This window comes from Betta splendens, chromosome 4 (genome assembly GCF_900634795.4).
Source record: "Betta splendens chromosome 4, fBetSpl5.4, whole genome shotgun sequence".
Lineage (NCBI taxonomy): Eukaryota > Metazoa > Chordata > Actinopteri > Anabantiformes > Osphronemidae > Betta > Betta splendens.
In genome coordinates this window covers 17,329,503-17,349,913 of record NC_040884.2, presented here as the reverse complement: position 1 = coordinate 17,349,913, position 20,411 = coordinate 17,329,503, and the positions used below count along the sequence as shown (strand labels likewise).

At 45.6% G+C, this 20,411-nt stretch overlaps 1 protein-coding gene across 3 annotated transcripts in view; it reads right to left on the bottom strand.

Moving 5' to 3' along the window:
- Positions 1 to 31: 31 nt before the first annotated feature.
- The window catches only part of arfgef1 (ADP-ribosylation factor guanine nucleotide-exchange factor 1 (brefeldin A-inhibited)), a 33,369-nt gene continuing 12,989 nt past the window's right edge, over positions 32 to 20,411 (bottom strand). Inside the window, exons 3-40 of one of the 3 annotated variants that reach the window (XM_055507723.1) lie at positions 19,796 to 19,952; positions 19,535 to 19,681; positions 19,193 to 19,372; positions 18,831 to 18,884; positions 16,550 to 16,919; positions 16,276 to 16,401; positions 15,342 to 15,589; positions 15,114 to 15,247; positions 13,889 to 14,123; positions 13,712 to 13,811; positions 13,314 to 13,453; positions 13,102 to 13,210; positions 11,229 to 11,430; positions 11,029 to 11,140; positions 9,799 to 10,004; positions 9,625 to 9,709; positions 9,363 to 9,528; positions 8,997 to 9,148; positions 8,791 to 8,919; positions 8,547 to 8,705; positions 8,273 to 8,417; positions 8,063 to 8,153; positions 7,664 to 7,704; positions 7,379 to 7,548; positions 6,663 to 6,814; positions 5,590 to 5,762; positions 5,308 to 5,468; positions 4,861 to 4,991; positions 4,590 to 4,719; positions 4,340 to 4,475; positions 4,058 to 4,196; positions 3,895 to 3,964; positions 3,688 to 3,814; positions 3,428 to 3,567; positions 3,126 to 3,297; positions 2,906 to 3,044; positions 1,592 to 1,709; positions 32 to 1,328 (exon numbers count right to left, since the gene is read on the bottom strand). In XM_055507723.1, coding sequence (XP_055363698.1) covers positions 1,119 to 1,328; positions 1,592 to 1,709; positions 2,906 to 3,044; positions 3,126 to 3,297; positions 3,428 to 3,567; positions 3,688 to 3,814; positions 3,895 to 3,964; positions 4,058 to 4,196; positions 4,340 to 4,475; positions 4,590 to 4,719; positions 4,861 to 4,991; positions 5,308 to 5,468; positions 5,590 to 5,762; positions 6,663 to 6,814; positions 7,379 to 7,548; positions 7,664 to 7,704; positions 8,063 to 8,153; positions 8,273 to 8,417; positions 8,547 to 8,705; positions 8,791 to 8,919; positions 8,997 to 9,148; positions 9,363 to 9,528; positions 9,625 to 9,709; positions 9,799 to 10,004; positions 11,029 to 11,140; positions 11,229 to 11,430; positions 13,102 to 13,210; positions 13,314 to 13,453; positions 13,712 to 13,811; positions 13,889 to 14,123; positions 15,114 to 15,247; positions 15,342 to 15,589; positions 16,276 to 16,401; positions 16,550 to 16,919; positions 18,831 to 18,884; positions 19,193 to 19,372; positions 19,535 to 19,681; positions 19,796 to 19,952 — 5,656 coding nt within the window. In that variant the 3' untranslated portion in view covers positions 32 to 1,118. Of the gene's footprint in view, positions 1,329 to 1,591; positions 1,710 to 2,905; positions 3,045 to 3,125; positions 3,298 to 3,427; positions 3,568 to 3,654; positions 3,815 to 3,894; positions 3,965 to 4,057; positions 4,197 to 4,339; positions 4,476 to 4,589; positions 4,720 to 4,860; positions 4,992 to 5,307; positions 5,469 to 5,589; positions 5,763 to 6,662; positions 6,815 to 7,378; positions 7,549 to 7,663; positions 7,705 to 8,062; positions 8,154 to 8,272; positions 8,418 to 8,546; positions 8,706 to 8,790; positions 8,920 to 8,996; positions 9,149 to 9,362; positions 9,529 to 9,624; positions 9,710 to 9,798; positions 10,005 to 11,028; positions 11,141 to 11,228; positions 11,431 to 13,101; positions 13,211 to 13,313; positions 13,454 to 13,711; positions 13,812 to 13,888; positions 14,124 to 15,113; positions 15,248 to 15,341; positions 15,590 to 16,275; positions 16,402 to 16,549; positions 16,920 to 18,830; positions 18,885 to 19,192; positions 19,373 to 19,534; positions 19,682 to 19,795; positions 19,953 to 20,411 lie in introns of all 3 variants that reach the window. The other 2 variants (XM_029148752.3, XM_029148755.3) reach the window with 2 other exon arrangements.

Genomic DNA, 20,411 nt, shown 5'->3' with positions numbered 1-20,411 from the left:
AGAAGTCAGTGATTCAAAATTTCAAATCAACCAAGTTCAAAAACTTTATTGACCTAGAACCTGATTAGAATGCCAGATAATGTATTGTACAGAAAGTTGTACATAATCTTTTTTGTGACATAGAAAACTTTACATTGCTGTATCATATACATTTTGTTTTCTACATCCATGAGCAGGAATGCATCCCATTCATACTTAAAGCACAGTTAACATTTGTCATTTTCTCTATACATAGAACTTCCCCCAAAACCAAAGAAAAAAAAACATTAAATATATTATTAACGTTTGATTTTGTACACAAGAGTGAAAACTAAACTCATACGTGGACTAGTGACTCAAAAGCAGCAAGCATCAGGTGGCTCTCCCGTCTTCCAGTTATAATCTATTTCCATTAAAAACCTAAGAACATGTAAAATGGAATAATTTAACCCTTCCCTTGCCAAGGGCTTGTTCACTTACAAATCGTATGGTGTAGGGCAGCCTGCAGGAGATGGTACAGTCAAATAAATTATCACAAAAGTAAAATCTCCAGTGCATTCAACAACGAGATCAAGTGCAGCAAATCCAGAGAGAAAAAAGAAAAATAAATGAAATCTAGTGTTATAAGATTATATTACATAACGGCAGATCTGTACAACTAGTTTCATTCAAGAGACTATCAATACTAATGTTAACCATCTGCAGCGCAGACAGACCGTTACTACCAGTGTGTGACAAAGTCACATTTCATAGTTATGAATATGTCTTTTTGCATGTTCATTCTTAACGTTGTAAATATACAGTAAGAAGCACACATTTTTTTCAAATATATTCCTTCTGAGCAAATCAGAGATATGGTTGACAGTCAGTTGTTTATCAGTAGTTTTATCAAGTGGAGGCATTGCTACACCATGTGCAAGACGGTATTATTTTCATTGTGATATTGTGGTCTGTATGTGGTCTGGTTCGTTTGTGTGAGGATGTGGTCCAGGGTGCGGGTAGTTTGTAGCAATCGACCGACTAATAATCCGGGTTTCAGTCAAATATTCTGCATAAACCACACGAAGGGCACACGAAGGGCACGAGAGCCACAGAGGCCTTGGGGAAGCTCTGTGCTCCGGGCTGTGAGGGGTGCAGCATCATTGCTCCCCAGCCTCCTCCCCCACCTTCGCGTCTGGCTCCTGTGGTGTGTGCCTCGACTCGGCTTCAGGCTCTGGCAGCTGCGAGATGTTGAACACGATGCCGATCCTCAGGTAAAACCTTCGTAGAACAGCCCGGAGCTCAGGGATCAGGTCGAACTGCATGATCTCGCAGAGCAGGGGGTAATATCTAGATGCATGGGCCTTGAACTGAAAGTGCAAGAGGATTGAGATAGAAATCAAAAATAGTGTAGGCACACAGACCTCATACACAAGTTCTACTTGCAACTTGAGCTGTTAAGCAACATACCAACCGAATCAGGTGATGTTATAACACGCAATGCTATGCACCGGCTCCCAGTACACTCACCTTTGTTCTGGTTCTGTTGCTCTATGTTCAATAAAACCAGTACACAGACCCCTACTCCCACTTTGTCTGATGGCTCAGCACGGAGTACAGACAGTGTTCTCACCCTTTCGTCGCTGATCTTTAGCACCTTGGTGAGGAAGAGCAGCAGCAGGTTTGTCCAGGCCTCCCTGTGGCTCTCTGAGGTCAGGGCCAAGAAATACGCTACAGCCTCACTGCACACACTGAAAGCACACAAACACGAGAAACACTTCAAAACACTGCAGTAATGATGGTCATTATGAAAGAAAGCTCAAGAACAGCCGCTGGAAGCCATGTTGGCCTTTAAAATATTCCAGCCAGACAGCACATTCTGCTTTTACTCAGTGAAGTCTAATTAAAAGTTGTTGACTGATACTATTATAAAAACAATTAGACATTTGTATTAAGAGTTTGACCCTGAGGTCTGAACTGTGACCTTTCTTGTCTAACCCTGCGGCCCTCTCCTGACATCGGTGCCATCTGTTCCCCACTCGTCGCCCCTTTTGTTCCACTTCACCTCTCTCCTTCACACCCACGGCTTCCTTGAACGCCGGTCTCCGTGGCCTCATCACCTTCCAGAGCTGCTTTGCACCCTGCGCTCATCAAAGCTGCGTGTGGCCTCTGCTAAATGGGGGTCATTGAAAAACCAACGTGTGCCTTGATGAGGTTGTAGACACACTCAGTTCAATACAAAATACAGGCATGGCGACGTGTGACAGCGTCTGAGCGCCACCCTTCCTCCTCCTCTGTGCTTCTGCTGTGACTTGATATCATCATCAATGTGAGGCAGGAGGAGAAATTGGTGACGGCTGCAGGGAAGTTGCAGAACGCGACAGCTGTGCTGACTGAACAGTGTCAGCGCTGCTTCTTTCGGATCGATCTGGTCTGTGGCGTCCATTTCAGAGCGCCACAGAGCCGAGCACACGCTGTGCCTTTACCACAAGTACCCGACTGTAGATAGTGGCATTAAAACAAGCCTCCCCCCTCCCAGTGGGACTGTCTCCTCAATTCTCCTCCCTCTGAGGTGACTATTGATGTTTCTGCCTGAAGGAGTGTAATTTCTTTATTCCCACCGCAGAACAAATGACTGCATGTGTGAGAGATGTCCCCAGTTGGACTGACGACATCTCCTAATCAGGTGACAGGACCGGTTATAATTAGCACCATTCACAGATGTTTTGGCAAAATCAACCTAAATATGGAACCAATGAAGAGGGTCCGTATTTAGAGTTGATTATCCATTTTCTGGAGATGAACTGAAGAGTAATACTGCGCCTTTGGATAATATTAGTAGCCTAGGACACTAGGAGTGGATTTAACTTGTTCAGCTTCAGATCGACTCACTGTATATGAACTGTGGTTTATTGTGGTTTAAAGCTTCATAATCCTGCATTCTTACTTAAGCAGCCGTCTCTGGACCTCCTCCCAGGCTTCCTGCCGACCCTCATCCGTATACATGCGGAACAGGATGCGAAGGCCACACGCCAAGCTGCTAGTCTCCTGCTTCAACAGATTGGGCTTCGACTTCCCTTTGAAACCTTGAATCCACACACATGGAGTTACAATCACACATTTCTACTGTGCTTGTTGGCTTTGCTTGTTGTTCTTTGGCCGCTTACCTGCTTTCCACAGTAAGGTCCTCTGCTCGTTGTTGGAGTTGAAAGCCTTGGCAAAGCGGTGCGACTCCAGCAGGCAGTCCAGCAACTTGAAGAGCTGCTCGGATGTCAGGTAGCGATACATCCCCTGGTCCTGGGTCTCTACTGGTGTGTGTGCAGCATACACAGCATCCCGCTTCAAAGAGATAGGCACGTCACCCAGTTTTATCCTTTTTAATCGCAAACAACTCAAGACTGTCTTCAAGCTTTAGAACAAAACCACTCATTAGTGACAACGATTCTCGCTGAACGGCAGCCGGTTGTACCTGAGCGGCGGCAAAGTTCTCCGCGTCCTCCTTCTTACTGGTGGCAGGAAAAAACACAATGTTATCGATGGTCTGGATCAGCTCCAGCTGCACCACGCACTTGATCAGCAGTGCTGAGAACAAGCGTTGCTCCTGGATCTCTGCGGGGCGCAGAAGCAGAGATCTGTCAGAAGCCATTCGCAGGCGGAAGCAGCAGCGCTCACCAGTGAAGCGCCAGTGAAGCTTACTGGTTGGAGTCCTGCTCCGGGAGATGTCCTCACCCACGCCCGAGGCTGAACTGTGCTGACCCGGCCGGCGGTTGTCTGAGGCAGCCCTGTCGGCACTGTTGATGGAATGCTGGTCTTCAGAGCGGGACTGGACGTCCACTGACTTCTGGGAAAGGGAGTCCTAAGAGACCAATGCAAAAGGTCAGTCACAGTACACAATACCTTCTAGCACAACGACAGAGAGGAGCTGCACGTCCTCACCAGCTGCTTGTCCGACAGGCTCGGAGTTGTGTGTTCTCTCTCCGCTCCTGCTGGTCTCCATGTCAACAGCCTGACATGCAGGTAAAGGCTCATTAACCTACAGTTGTACATTGTAGTATACAGTAAACATCACTGTTAATGACTATGCTCGGCTGCAGCTTACGCGTGAGGGATGGTGGTCTTGAAGATGTCCAGCATGCAGTTGCATGTCTTGTCCCAGGTCTCTGGAGAGAACTTCTCTCCGTTCAGGATGACCACGTTCTCCAGACAGTTGGTGCCTGAACGGGCAAGCTGCTCGTTATCTACAGACACACAGAGGAGGGAGGTGAGAAAGAGGACGAGGAGGAGCTGAAGGTGCATTAAACAGGAACACGGGTCCAGTGCAGAGGCCCCACATACAGTAGTGGCTCATAGACAAACCTGATCCGGGTGGCTGTGTACTCACCCTGCTGCACACACCAGTAAAGCTGAGCCAGTATGTCATCCAACAGGACGTCACTGAGGGACTCGAAGTACTGGGTGAAAACATCGCAGATGGCATAAAGCGCGTGGTTGCAGGTGGTGGTCATCCACTCTGCTTTCTGCAAAACAACAATGATGCGATTTCTGGATTAAAGAGCAGGTTCTGTTATTGTGGGACTTCTGCTCAGGTCCAGTGATGCTGACGGAGCAGCTGTTACCAGCTTCCTGTATACCTCAGTCTGTTGCTCCGGTAGCTTCATGTTGTCAAAGATCCTGAACACAATTCTGAACAGGTCTTGCCACCAGTGCTTTTCAAATGTGTGCCCGTACGTCTTCATCACTTCAAACATCACCGTCAGCCCCCTGAGAAATGCACACACACAGATTCATCCACAGTGCCATGGGTCTACAGCTGACATTTGCTTTTATGGAGCAAACATTGGAGTCTTATCCGACGCTAACTTGCACCGTGATTGAACGAAGCCGCAGTAAATCCCCGCATACCTGGTCCTGACATCTAGCTTACATCTGTTGATTATGCATGAGAGCTCGAAGAGAATGGGGAACCATCCCCGCACCCACACACGGTCCTCAGGCGCTACATTCATATCATCACTGGTGTAGTCTTTGAAAGCCTGCCAGAGAAATAAGACACATATTCACAACTTTACTATTTCTGCCTCAGGAGAGAATTAACCCTCCTACACAAACACGCACACACACTGTTCATGCAAAACACACGCTCTCATTCATGCTTTCCTGATGATACAGTATCACTCTTTGACATCAAAGATGACAGAATATGTCTGTGTCTATTATGATGAGATAGCCTTGTGCTTTAATAAGCGAATATTACTCATCTTCTGTCTCTGTGACAGTCCAGTGAACGTCTTTAATGTATTCATGCACCTGGGAGCTTTAAAATAGGAAATAAACCAAAGGGATAGCGACCTGTGGCCTCTCTGAGACGTATTTGGCACAGTGTCGGATGAGTCGGATGGCTTCCATGCTGGTGTCCGGGAAGGAGGCATTACAGGCAAACTCTGACAGACACTTAACGGCATCCTGGAAAGAGTCAATGGTGGCTGCAAAGTGCTTTTCGAATACATTCGCTGGGGGATGGACAGAGGGTTTAGAGATAGAAAGGGAGAGAAAGAAAACATGTGAAAGGTAAATAAGTGATAGGAAGATTAAGGCATTAGGTCATTATGTGTTACTGGGTGTTGGACTTACTGACAATATGGCCTGTTGTCTGAAAGGCCAGCTCTACAATGCTCTCATCCTGGTCGGAGGCGGCCAGGTGGAAGACAGAGAAGATGTTCTTCCAACCGGAGCGGATGTTGGCTGCTTGGGAGTTCACCATCTGGGCGATGCAGCGCACGACCATGTCTCTGATGGTGGGAGACCTGAAGACAGACAGTGGCGAAGTGCACCAAGGACGGAAATAGAAAGTAAGAAGAGTCAATCTGTTATAAAGAAGAAAATTTATTTCTTCATTAACGCCACTTAGTTTAAAAAGCTCTCAATATCAATCACAACCCCATTTTCAGGCAGAATCATTATTCCAGCGCTTGGCGCTGTTGCCATAGTGAAAAGTATTCTTAATTGCTCTGTAGTTATGAATGAGAGAAAAGCTTTGACTCCACTTACTGAACTGTCTCTCGCACACGCGCGCACACACACACACACATACTGTACACACACACACACACACACTACAGAGCAGGATAGCGTGAGCGAGTCTAATGGCCACAGGCGCTGCAGGGTTTTTTCGTGGCCGTCTGCCATCTCTCTGTTGACGCTCTCAACCTGTTCAGTCTGTGGGCGGATTTATACTTACACCGCTACTCTTCTCTCACATCAATGGAAAGTGTGCTGCAGTAAAACAGCTTGTCTTTTGACACGCCGCACAAAGATGACTACACTAGCGAAAGCACGCTGATTTACAACTGATGGCTGTTCAAACGCCACTCAAGAGGGATCGGAGCAAACGAGGGGAAAAAGGGAGCTTTCGCGGTTCGGAATCAGCAGAGGGTAATGCAGCGGGACTGAAATAGGTCAGGTGAGACGCTGCTCGCTCCTCGTCCGAGTGAACGACCAAACTACATGCTCACTCACGGCAGGAGGACAGAGAGGGCCACAGAAAGAATGACAGTGAGTAGCAGATGAGGGAGCGTGCCGTGGTCCAGGGACAAAACAAGTCACAGCAACAACGGAGGCCTTTGTCTTCACACACGTGACTGTTTTTACGCAGAAGCCGTAACATGAGCGCTTTCTAGGCCACATGTAAATGTGCTGGTTTTCACCTGTTCTTTTTCATGATGTGCTCAAAAGGCCTCAGAAAGTCTTTCTGGAATCTGAAGTTGGCCAGCTCCCCTTTTTCCAAAAACTTCATGGACAACTGCCTGAGAGAGTCCACAGCGAAGATCGCCACATCTTCATTGGAATAACAGCCCACCTGTACAGATGTAATCATATTTAGTCAACATCACACTCACTTCAAATGATATTTTAAGCATTTAAAAGTGCATTGTTTCACGATGTGTTGCTTCAGTAAGACTTGGCACTGAAATACAAGCATCTAGGTGTAGTGAAGCGCTTCAACCTCCAGCGGGAGAAAAAAAGCCCTCTCAAAATCTACTTTCAAACATGATAAATGACTACTTTGAAGATTTGATTTTACAGAAGCCAAACCCAGTTTGCAGCTACTCAGTGAGAAGCCGAGTCTCTGCGAGAGATGTGTCCTTGAATACCAAAACGCCAGAAAGCTTTTCTGGCACCGCTTTGCGTTAATCAGTGACTCATATTGTAAAACAGAAGGTGGTGGAGGAAGAACAGCTCCGTTTTTCTTTTTCCAGGAGGAGGAAGCTCCTAAATCTTTTGGATTTTGGCCCATTATGATGATGAATTATGTCACATCCACGAACATTATTTAGCTAATTTCCTCTTTTTTGATTATACTCACACCCTAAAACTTGCTAATCAACCTTTGGCATCCCTGGTGCCACCAGTCGGCTCTTACCTTGTTGAAGTGGTCTCCGATCACCTCCCAGATCCTGGACCACTGCAGCCTGATGCGGCCCATGTTGTAGTAGGAGATTTCTACAATTTTTTGCAGGCTGAACATACGTGGGTGTGTGGGTGAGGCCAGCTCATCCATGGACACAGCACACAGCCAGCGCACAAAATCAACTGCCAAAAAAATAAAAAAGTGTTGGCGATGATGAAGAGAAAGGTGCCTCTTATGGACAAAGTGACTCAGGATAATCAGAAATAGCTAGAGGAGAATTACATTAGCGAGACTCACCTATTGCGTTGCCATCTAGTCTGGTGGAACCCGTGAATATCCTGAAGTGGAGGAAAATGTGAAAGTTATTTAATAAAGCATTTTATCTGATATTTTTAGAAAGGGAATGCGAAGGATGCAAAATTAAAATGAGAACTACATTCTGCCAACATGTTGTCAGCAGATAATTATAAACAACTTCTGAATGGGTTTTAGTTCTTCACTTTTAATTAAAGATTGTCTTTTTAATGAAGGCTCCCATCTTGTTTTGTGTTTTCCGTATTTGGGGGGTGTTGGGCAACCACTTGTCCTTCTCTGCTAGTTACTATGAACAACACAATGTGGTGCACTCAGGTTTAATATGAACAGACACAGGAGACGGTTTTGTTAATATTTTTCAGATCAGGGTGAATACAGTACCTGTCCACAGCCACCACCACGCTCTGAGAGCTGGTTTCTCCAATGGACTCCTGTATGCTTGCAATCTGCTTACGGTCCACAGTTCCTCCAACTACAACACAAACACAGTATTCAAACAGCTAAAAGCTTTAAGCTTCTTGAACAACTCAACATTTTATTCAGTTATATGTATCAGTTATATATTTAAGAGTATATTTAAGAGTTGCTGACCTAAACCCAGGTACTCGTCATTGCTCTGCTCCTTGGTACTTGCAATGAATCCCTCTTTGCCCCGAACTGTCCCTGAGATGTAGCGTGCCTTCACCCCGGTACCAATCAGCTGAGCCAGCTCCAGCTGACTGATGCACTTTAGGATCTGAAACGACAGGAGGCAGTGGCACAAATAAAGGCACCGTGAATAAAGTGAGCAAACTGGGACGACTTGTACTCGTTGTTGGGACATAATAAATTGTTTGGTAGGCACATACAGCAGAGAATAACAGACCTCATGCCAGGAGTTGCCCAAGTAGTTTCCATCAGTGTGGGCCACAGTGATGAGGGTCTTGATGGTGTCGATGTTCTTCTGCTTCATTTCTGCGATGCCAGAGCTGGCTGTCAGCAGGGTGAACCTCGCCAGGGCCTGCACATACGCGTCCCTCTCCAACTACGTGAGAGACAACGAGGCGATTCAGGAAACTGCCATGTGAGAGGCGCAGTGACAAGGTGCTCCTCAGCTCTGACAGCAGTACCTGTATGGAGAAGATGCAGGCTATCCTGATGGCACAGCGGATCCCTTCGAGACACAGGGAGGCCACCTCTGTGTCGTCACAGTCCTGAAGACCCACACTGAAGGCAGCCAGGAACGGTGTCCATGCCAGCTATGAGGCAGGAGCACAAGGTGTTGCCTGGTTTGTTTCTTCAGCTGTGCGTGTGCATCGTGCGGCATGCGTGTTACCTTGAACATGGGTCTGACATGCTCTAGGTGTGTGGCGCTGGTGAAGGGAGCCTGGACGTGGCTCACGGCCTCCATCAGAGCTTTGGCCGTCTTGGCCATCTGCTCCATCTCCACATTGTACAGCAGACGCCTCTGCTTCTCGCTGGCCACGCCTGAACAGGAAGCAAGAATCAGATTAAATATAAAGAAGAAAACTGCAGCATCTTATCTAAGAAGCTCTGTAGTCATTAAAGCGTATGACTTTATCTCACAATGAGTGTCTCAAATCTCCTCCAAAATCATCACAGCTGCAGCAATATCGGGCACTGATGGAAATGTGGAACTCGTACCCCGGTATTTATCGCACAGACACATGTGTTGACTCACTTTGCTTGTTGGATTTCATGGTGAGCTCTTTCGTCTCCTTCATGGCGATCTTCTTCCCAGCGATCTCGTTGTAGATGGCTGAGAGGTACTCCTCAGGTAGGTCTTTGCTGTCGTTTATGCCGCGGTTCATCTTGATGTATTGCTCCTTGGTCATTTTATTCTTCACCTTTGCAGACCACAACAACGATATGTGTCAAAGGCTGTTATGTATTCATGTCGTCATAACCCAAAGGTGAAACCCTCTATGAAGTCGACTGCTTACCTGAGGACTGTGAAGGTCAGTCGTCAACATGATGATTGAGTAGGCAAGGACATATGCAGTGTCAGCACTGGCAAAGAGGGTTTGCCTAGAAAATCAAACCGGACAGAACAGTTGAGGAGTGTAGATGAAAACATGCTCATTTGTTCATTCTTCCAGCAACAGATGCAAACCTACCCCTGATTGCATTCAAGATATCTTGCAGCAAATTTCTCCATAAGACGGTCAATTTTCTGGGCCTCTCCAGGTAATCGAAAGCCCTCCAGGAACATCCTCAGTGCGGAAACAAAGTCTTTGCCCTGGAAATCCATTTGATCTACGTAGGCATACATCACTTCTTTATTGAAACGGTCATTATCGCCGAGGAACTCTCCCACTTGAGTCTAGGAAAGGAAACATGTGTTAGTTTGAATAGTCTGATCTGATCCTCAGACTTTGAGTTGCACTTAGGATAAGTTTAAAGGCACAGAGGAAATGATGTCATTGATGTCATTCTTGTGGACGTAACCTGAAGCAGCAGGTCAGAAAGCTGCCTGTCCTTTAGAGTAAAAAGAAAATAATGAATTTTAACATTCAAAAAGAGTGCATGCATGCAGTCCTCCAGCTGTGGTGAAGGACCAGAAGGAGAAATCACATTTGTGTGTTTGAAAGTCTCTAAAGTCAATTTCTGTCAACATGTCTGTCAACATCGCTCTGACACAAGAAGAGTTGGTTTGGCTCCTTTGGCACTTCGAGTCTAGTAGGATGGAAACTTTTGGTAAAGGCAACTTTTAAAAAAAATTTTCAATCCCAGTTTATCTGGGGATCAGAAACAGCAACTGCTTTAGCCTGAATCTGGATTAAAATCTTTAATTCCACCATTTATAATAAATAGCAACAAGCACATGTGTTTGTTATTCATTGTATTTTATTGGTTACATTTGCTTTGTCTTATTATCAGCTGTCACTCATTGCTAAACAGTGTTTTACTGAATAGTTGAGTCACTAAGAGCTCCAGCTACAGGACCACCTAGACAGTGTGGAATTATTTACCACATCTGGTTGCTCACTCTGGTTACAGTGGCTCTGGTACCACAGTAGCTAAGGGCCCTGGTTTCTAACCAGATGTTATGAACGGCCCTTATGTGGATTACACCCTTAGGGGCTGTTGAAAGGCCGAGCGGCTCCTCAGTGTTTACCCTGTATACAGGACTGGAGGGGAAAGTGGCTCAGTGGTTATTGTGTGGTTTCTATGGGGTGTGTACATGAAGATGGCGCTGGAATCAGTTATGATTTGACAATTATTTTAATTTTAAGATGATCATTACGCAAACTTTAGCAACTTTTATGTTTCTGATTCCATTTGTTCATATAGTATTTAATAGTATTGATGTTTCTGAAGGAGTACAGTAAGTGATGGCTTGTTACCGAGTCAAGTCTCTCCTCCTGGTGCAAGAACTGTGCAAGGTCCTCTGGGGTTGTACCCAGCATGCCTTGCTCTTGAAGGTACTGGATTCCTCTCTTTGGTTTCTTGTTAAACCTGTAGAAAATAGAAAAAAGTAATGTAGTCAGTGCCATACTCACAAAATCATTAGGAAGAAGAACATTTTACATGTAGTGAAACTCACAGGTCGATGCCCTGCTCGATGATCTCCTTTTGTTGTTTGAGGACCTCAAACTGCTCGGGGTTATCAGTCCCTGACATCTGGGTGCTGTAGCTGCCGATGCCAGACGAGGCCGTGGAGTCCAGAGAGTTAATACTCCCATAGCGGTTTATGGTCTCAGGAGCCTTGGTCTCTGTGCTTTCCTGCTCGGAGGGCTTCTCTTGGCCTGAGAAGACACGCCACAAAAAAATACAAGATAAGATCACAAAGAAGAGAAGAGAGAGAGTGTTTGAATGTTTTCTTTCTTTCTTTCTTTTTTTTTTAAAGAGAGGCAACTCCTGAAACCATCACAAAGGTGAGAGCTTTTAGTTTATGAGTTTGTGCCAACTCTGTTGTTGGCACAAACTCCTGGAGAGAGACTTCAGTAAATGGAAGGGGAAACTGCCACACAAAACACACTGACCCCGAGGCCTTCTTACTGACTGTTGTTGGCATGGAGGTCATGCACGCTGGTGTTACTCACACACCCAACCACAGCCAAGCAACACACTTAATCGCAGACACACAGAGCAGCCGCAATGCAGGGCAGGAAAATGGATACTATAAAAGGTGGGTTATCTAAGAACCTTCAGGCAGTTAGAGAAGAAGCAGCCAGATTCATAAAGTGACAGAGCAAAGGGAAACAAGCTGAAGGATCAACCGTTGGTACAGGAGGGCACCTTCTACTCCTGTACTGAGACCAGATGTCTGATTACCCTATAGAAAGTCTAAGGTCTACTGTTACAGTTCTTTTATTAGGGGGGTGAATACAGAGGTAAAGTAGAAAGTACAAGATAGATGACTTTGAATAGAGAGGAGGAGGGGAAACCTGCTCCTTAAGGGAAACCTTGTGTTTATGTTTTTACATATACTGTATATAATGTAGTTCGTAAAATTAAAAAGCAGCATTTCCCCAATTTAATTCACAGTCACTGATTCCACCGTAAATGTGACAACATGAACATAAGTCTATGGGTGAGTGGGAAGTGGAAACCCTACAAGTACAAAGGGGTTTAATATGTATAACTCCAAGCACAGCAACGTGTAGCAAACACTTGGTTCTGTGTTACTATTACCTGCTCTGGCTTTGTATTCATCCAAAAAGGGAAGAGAAACGAACAGTCAGAGGAATGCAAATGCATATTGAGCTGTAAAGCATAATTACGCACATCATAATAATGACCGACTCTTTTTTGTAAGGCATCCACTGGACACGCAGGAAAATAGTACTGGGCTGAAACCCAAGTGTGCAAATTTCACATTTAGAATTCAAAACGTGGGCTATACGCTTCTGCAAAATTATTAATGAGCTGTCATAAGCTCTAGAAGGATAACGAGTGAACAAAATTGCCTCTGCTGGTGAGCCTTGACATTTTAGCCCAAGGCGAGCCTGTGGTCAGCTCCAGGGGCTTGTGGGCTATCCTTTTAGCTGTTTAACAAAGCTGCACTTTCTACTTAGGTTGAGCTCATCAACTAGAACAGTAAAAATCCTCTTGTGAGCAGAAGACACTGGAGTCATACACTGGATAAGCTCTGCATATAGAACACCTTGATAAATATGATGTCATTTTGTACAGTCCAGGCATAATGATAGATTTATTCATTTAAGCAAGACTAATAAACCTGGAAGGTTAAGAGCAAAAGATGAATATGTGTCGTTAGTCTCTCTTGTATTGACCAGAACTCAAAACCAAACATGGCTTCTGGAACCGACGCGTCAACAGACTAAATATTTGAGCTATTAGTAGAATTCAAATCTAGAGAAAGGCCATTTCCTTGTCTTGTATTCAGTGCGGGTTTAGCGTCTGCCACATAATCTTGATAAATTACACTCGATTTCAGGGCACCAGTGCCTTACCAAGGCTGGTCTGGGAGTTGGGGTTGACGTATTGATCTTTGCTCCACTCTACCATACACTTCAGGATGGACACCAGACATTCAAGGCCTTTCTTTCTCAGGGTCAACTCCTGAATAAGGACATAAAAATACCTGTAAGGCTGCAGCATTGCAGTAATGATGATGATAATGCAACATTCAACGAAACATCAGCCAATAGGGAAACAAAATTACCTGTAATGGTGTCGTGCCGAGCTCATGGCCCCCACGACCCTGAGCGATCTTAGAGAGGTCGTTAACCAGCCGTTCAAATATGTTAGCAGCATTCAAGTCACAGTCATAGTTCACATAGATGTCCACCACACTCTGGGCATCTGACAGGCACAAAGAGATGCAGTGACAATCTACTGTACACAGTCTAAAACAGTTGCCCCAATCATTACAGCCATTATGGTTCATTACAGCCAGTAAATTCATTACAATCTTTTACAAATGAGGATGTCGCTAAAGATTTAGCTGAAATGTATTTTGCTGAACATCTGGATTATGTGTAAATAATCTGCATCCATTACTGAGTATTTAGCAATGTCATAAATACATTATTGACCTCATTAAAAACCGGAGACACAAACCTGCACATATTCTAGTTAGGGTTTGTATGACCATCCACTTGTGGTCATAGGAGCTTGTGGACGTCTCAAGGATATACAGGAAAATCTCTTTGAAAAACACCTGCAGGGGGAAAAGCGAGAACAATAAGACACGCGCAGCGAGCAGAGACGAGAAGCTGAACGTCCCCCCTACGTTACCTCGATCTGCATCTTCAGGTGCGTCTTGAAGTGGGAGAGCAGAGTGAGGAAAATGGAGAGCGAGAGCTCGAAGACCTCAGGCACAGAGGAGACGCCGTTCTTGGACAGCGCCACGCACAGGTACTGCTTGATGGCGTTGATGAACATCTCGTTGGTCTTGAAGATGGGCCCGGCATTCTGCAGGATGGACAACAGCAGCTGGAGGGATAGGACCTTTGACCGTAGCTCGTGGGATCTGAGGCGGGGAGGGAGAGAGGAGTGTGTATTCATGCCTGATTTGTTAGCTTTTATTTATTTAACTGCTTAGGTTCCATTAACAAACACGACGAGCCGTTCTTTCCACACGTCTGCTTCAACAGCATGTTGTGTAATCGCATTAAGATTTCAGACATACATTCAGAAATAAAATGAAAGACGCCTCAGTAAAACCTTCAAGTCCTTCAAGGAGGATTTTAAACAGAAAGAACAGAAGTGTACTGCACGCTGAGGCAACATCACGCTGTATTTCGGCATCAGGCAGTTAAGATCTTCAACAGCCTTCAAAGAAATACTAGTGCGAGTAAATTAGAGCTGCTCCTCGTGTAGAGCCTCGGATTGTCTCAACTGTTTTCCTGCAACAGCAGGACAGAAAAACAGTGGCTCTAAAAACATAGCTTCAGCTCAGTGTGCTGAGATAGGCTGCGTCTCTGCAATTCTACTGTCTGACAGGCGGACAAAGAGGAATTTACTGCATGTGCTTGAACAAAAATGTTTCTCTTTCTCTTCTTCCCCCCAACAAATGCCTAGGATGCACATAAACAAGTAATCTGACCTCCTCAAAATGAGCTTCATCCATTGTACGGATTCATGAACTGTTTACTATGCACGAGGCAACTTTGCATCACTCCATGCAGATGACCTTCACCCCAACCCTCAGCCTCTACAACAACAACAGCACTTGTGTTGTGACTCAAGTCTTGGCACAGGACAGCAGACTCTGTCAATTCAGATAACTCTGGGCGAGCGTTTCACATTTAATAAACAGATCTTGTGCAGACGGTAGAGCCACCATAGAGCAATGCTGATGGATTTGTACTAGTACCATTAACCTACTGCAACACTGATGTATTTGTTTAAATAGTAAATATTTTAACTATTAATTACAATTATTACCTTTACTCTACTGGTCTTTGACTATGAACGCCTACTAACACATTACTACTGTAACTCTTGGAGTAACGCTTACTTTGGATCAGGTGGTCCGTCTGACAATGGCTTCATCGACAGCTTACAGAGCGAGCGAAAAACAAGGAAGGCATCTTTCTGAAGGATGTGGGAGAATTTAGCACCAGGCGGCTGCCCCGGTGCACCTCCCGATTCCTACAACGACAATAATCAGTAAAATAAGTGTGTGCTTATCTGCCTTTTCTTTGTGGAATCCTTTAGCCTGTATTGGTAAAACTCTGTCCTTTACCTGAGTGTCATTAGACGAGACGGACAGTCTGTCATCGGGGAGTGAGGGGGTGAAAGTGGCAGAAATAGGCGTGCCCGGGATGCCGTTGGCGTGGACGTGCTCGCTGTCACTCCCCAGGGTGCCCTCATCGTCCAGGGAGCTCTGGGTTCCCTCCGTCACCGCCTCAGCCGGCTCAGACTCGCTGGGCTCACCCTCCACCCCAGACTCCTTGGTGTCGGAGCACAGATTTGCAGGGTCCAGGCAGTGCCCTGCGGTGATTATGAAGCGGAGAGGAGTCACATTAACCTGTTGCGCTGTGGAGACACCACAGACCAGGAGAGCGTGTTTCGCAGGAGAACATTAAACGGTCAGATGTTATTCTGTGACTCGATGTTCTGGTCAAGCACAAAAACAAATCAACAGTGTCAAATTAGCTAAAGCTTATATCCACTGTAGCACTAGCATCGAGGGGGAACAATCAGGTGAAAAAGTGAAGGACGCCAGTCTGCCGTTCTCCCGACTACTGAAGCCCATTTGTGCTGCTCAAAGGTAAAGCTGTATTTCTTAGTGGGCACACGCTAATACAGCTTTTTATGAAGCCATAAAAAATACTGGCTTAAAAACCTTTGTAAACAGTAAAGAGAGTGCTGTGCTTTCTTTTTTGCAGCATCAAAGGAAATTTCAAGGAGTGTGACCTGACCTAAAATTATAATGTAGCTTCCTAGGAACTCTGTGTTGCTTAGATCGTCTCCTTTCAGATACCTCTTATACCAAGAGAAGCACTTGTTATTTATCAAACAAGGGCACCGGCCGTCAGCCTAATTGCAGCTTGTATAAGCAGTAACACATACATCTTTTCTCCTTGGTGTTAAAGACTGAATTCTAGACTACTAATAAATTCATTATGGGACACAATGTCTCATCAGAACCACCTCCCCTAAACGTAATGCCTCACCTCCTGCAACAGTATTGACCACCTCCTGCAGAATACTCTGGACTATTTCCTGAGCTTTTTCCTCATAATTCGGGGTCTCCTCGTCTTCTGCTTCACCTGCCTCTGGATGATGCTGAGCCTCTGCATCTGGACAACACACACAGAAGCTTCAGGGAACACGCTTCTCAACAGATCTCTGGCTGCAGATATCTAGACATTTCTGAGGTAGCACACACAGCTCCAATTAGAACAATATAAACAAATGTATACAATAGATTTCTGTAATAACCCTTACTCTGTGCTGCTGCGGTAGCTTGATCAGCCTCAGTCTGTTCATTTTCAGCCGCACAGAACTCAGAACCATTTTCTGGGTCCGGGTTCTCATAGATAGACCCCTGCTTTCCTTGCTCCTCCTGCTCCCTCTGTACCTGCTGCTCCCCAGGCCCAGGCACAGACCTGCTGCTGTCCTCTGGGGCTGGCGTGGAAGGGGTGGATGGGGTGGTGATGCTGGGAGTGGAAGGGGTGACGGGCCCGTTGGCTTCCTGGCCGGGACCCTGGGCCTGCGGGTGCACGTGAGCCTGGAGCTGGGGGGACTCTGGCTCAGCGTGCTGCGTCACGGGCGAATGCTGACGGTGTCGCTCTCTCTCCAGCTTCGCCTCCTGTAGCTGCAGGAAAGAGACGTGGAAACACACACACACGTACAAAACGGAACAAAAGCAAAACAAAACACATGCACAGACGGTGCACAGAGAGAACGGCAGGCGCATTCATAGAGCACAGCCACATGCAGCACACACAGACACACACACATAGAAAAAGATTGGTTAAGAATCCATAAACAAACTTGTAATCAGCAAATACAGCCTCGTATAATCTGTCTCGATTCTGGGCTAAAGCAGAGCTGCAGAACCAGCAAAACTGGGCTATGAAACCATTTCTTCAAGACTTCCAAAACATGAATGTAAGCATTCATTCAATAGGTTTTTTTAATGAAAATGTATATGAATACACACTAACTGAGAAGTAGGCCATGCTACTAAAACAACAATGAGACGAACTGTGAAACTGATTCATGCTGGCTCGTGTGAACTGGGCCTATTTTAGTCCACTGGTGGCAGAAAATATTTCTTGTGGAAAATGGCTCATTCAGCCATGACCTGGCTGATGTGTCATGGCTGACATGTGTTACCGCTTCTTACAGGCAGCGGTGGAAAGTGTTGCCACACTTTAGCTTGTTAGGCCCCAACCTAAAAGTGGGTCACAAGCTACATTTGCACTCAGTCGTAATGTTAGTGAATATTCTGTATTTATAAGATAGTTGCCCTAATATTTCACCAATTTTCTCCAAATAACTACAGGAAGTTCAAACTCTCAGCCCATGCTGCATTTTCAGCCCGGGAGCATTTTTAGATTTGTTTAAAAGGAATTATAGGCTTGAAGAACAAAAGCACAGGGACATGGGTTACAAATGAACATATAGGAGTGTGTGACACATCGAGAAGAAAGAGGCAACAGATGGTGATCCTCTCTACAGCCAACTTGCCCCGAAATGAATGAGTGTAATTAATGGTATAAATCTGCAGGGAGGCAGACGGCCGAAGTGAGCGTATTAAAGTGAAGCAGTCTGCCTCTCTGTGAAGCTACCAGACTCACTTTGTGATGGTTCTTAGTGAAACATTGTTGTTTTCTCACAAGGCAAGCAAAAATCAGTTAAATGTCTGTTTCAGACGCAGATTCTTTATTGTAGTATGCAAATTATATCTGGGTAGTAAAACTGCACTTTTAACAGTAGCAGGCTCTACTTTAATTTAATCAGCCCGCTGCTATTGTCCCTTTAAAAAGTAATAAACTAAAGTCAATGACACCAGCGTTCTGAATGAAACAATTAGTATCGAATATGAGCAACAGTAATAAGGGCAGACAAACGTGTCAGGACTGCAAGGGACAGGAGACGCAGCGCAAACAACTAAGCTCATTATTTAAATGCCACTTCAGTCGGATGGCGACGGCTGTGTGAAAGCGAGGGAGACAAACGCTGGGGGTGCGTCCGCGTGTGTGATCAGACCACGCTGAGCTGCAGTATGGAGGATGCGTCTGCACATAAACACGGGGAAGTGACAGCACAACAACGGGCCTCTGCCTCAAGGTCTGCTTTCCCTACACCCTGACTGCTTCTTTATATTCCTCAGTGTGCGTGCGATGACTCAATGCCAGCCTCTCGCTGTTCTAAAAGAGCTATCTGGAGAAACAAAACGTAAAGAAAGCTTTTAGGAATGAGACAGGTAGCGCTGACCTGTGATAAAACATTTACCAAGCCGGTGCGAGAGTGTGAATAAAATGTAAATTGATGCGGGAAGGCAAGATGATTTTGTGAGCAAGTCAACAGAAGCCACGGCAAGCACATGGTGGAAGAAGTACACAGCATATAAGTGCTCCGGTGCAGCGAGGAGCAGAGGAAGGAGACGGATGAGTGCATGGGTGGATGGGGAAAAAAAGCTCAATGCGCAAACACAGACACACAGAGAAGAGTTAAAGAGGTCTGATCAGGCAAGTCACGGCAGTCCCGCACGCTTTACCTGGCGGTCACGCTTTCTGGAGGCCAGAGACCAAGATAGCTTGTGATTTGTAAGCTATGTGTCCAAAAGGAGGGGGGCGGAGGCAGGTGAGGAGGGGGAAAGTGTCATTCAAAAAGAAAAAGATGACATTAGAGCAAGCTTTTGTTTTCGAAGGCAACACCTAAATGTCCGTCTGGACGCAAGGCAAAGATCTGAATTCAATTAGGAATGCGAGGTTTGAGCAGAAAGCTTCATTATAGAACACAAGGCATTTTATTAGTTATCTGTTGCAGCAGTTTAAAACTGAAACCCCACAGGTTTTAGAGTCTGAAAATGTTTGATTGTGTGTCATGAGTGGATATTTCTAGGAGGGCTGGACATACTGCTTGGTTCTCCATGCGTGCAAAGATGACATTGAGCATCTGTGTGAGCGTAGCCTTGGCTGTGGTCTGGTTGATGAGGTTCTTGCTGGCCAGGTAGATGTTGTAACATGTGCGGACGGCTTGTAGAACGGTGCCCTCGTGGATTTCTATGTGCTGGGAGGTCACCGCTGTCAACAGAGCCTGGACAGAGGGTACGAATGACAATGATTAGATCATGTTTAGGACCCAGCGATGGTCTGTGGGGAGCAAAGCGAGTGATATGACACAGACATATCACTGATCTTCTACTGATACATCACTGTGATAAAGCTGAGGCAGACTGTGAGGTACAGATAAACACACCTTAATGATCTGCAGCTGCACGCCCTCATCAGTCTGAGGCCCCTGGAAACAAGCACAGATGGTCTCGATGATCCTGTCGATGAGCTTCTTGCCCGGGGTCGTGTTGTCCGGGGCGCTGCCTGTCAGGTGGCCGTACGCGATCAGCTTCTACACGACGGACACAACATTGGAATCAGGCCACTGAGTTCTTCGAACATATTGCAAATGAAGACCACAACAGACAAATGCTTTGGGTTCTGCACCCACTATTCGACTCCTGACCTGTAAACAGTCGAGTGAGGTGATGACGATGCGGGGACATTTGGACTGACATGCCAGCTCAAAGGGCAAGAAGTACTTGTCGGCTTCGATGAAGGTGGTCTTTGATTTTATCGGGGGTAAAGTGCTGGAACCGGATTTGCCGTCTCCACTCGGTGGACTGGGGAGGAACAAAACAGAAAAAAGGAGAAGACTGTGAGACAAACAAAGGGGTCACATGGTTTAGTCTGTCAACTGGAGCTTCTAGAAATTAAACTTGATCCAGAGATCGTCCTGACACGCTCACACGCCTCTTGACTTCCAGGCACTTCCAGCACAGAGCGTTATGAAATACACGTCACACTGTAGACAAAACCTTCTCATCCACAGAACATTAAATGCACTATGTTTAATGCATCTTGCCCTGCATCATGTTTTTCAAAAGTAGAGGCAGAGTAGCTAAAAATGTATTACAAGGAATAGAATTGTTCATTTGATCTACAGTATCTGAGGGAGGTTTGTTATTTAGCCTCAGACTTCAGACTTCATGCTGACAAAGCATCTCCTGGTCTCAAACTACTGTAGTAACTAAACCATAAATCCAATGAAATCCTGAAATAAAATAAAAGAAAACAGGGGC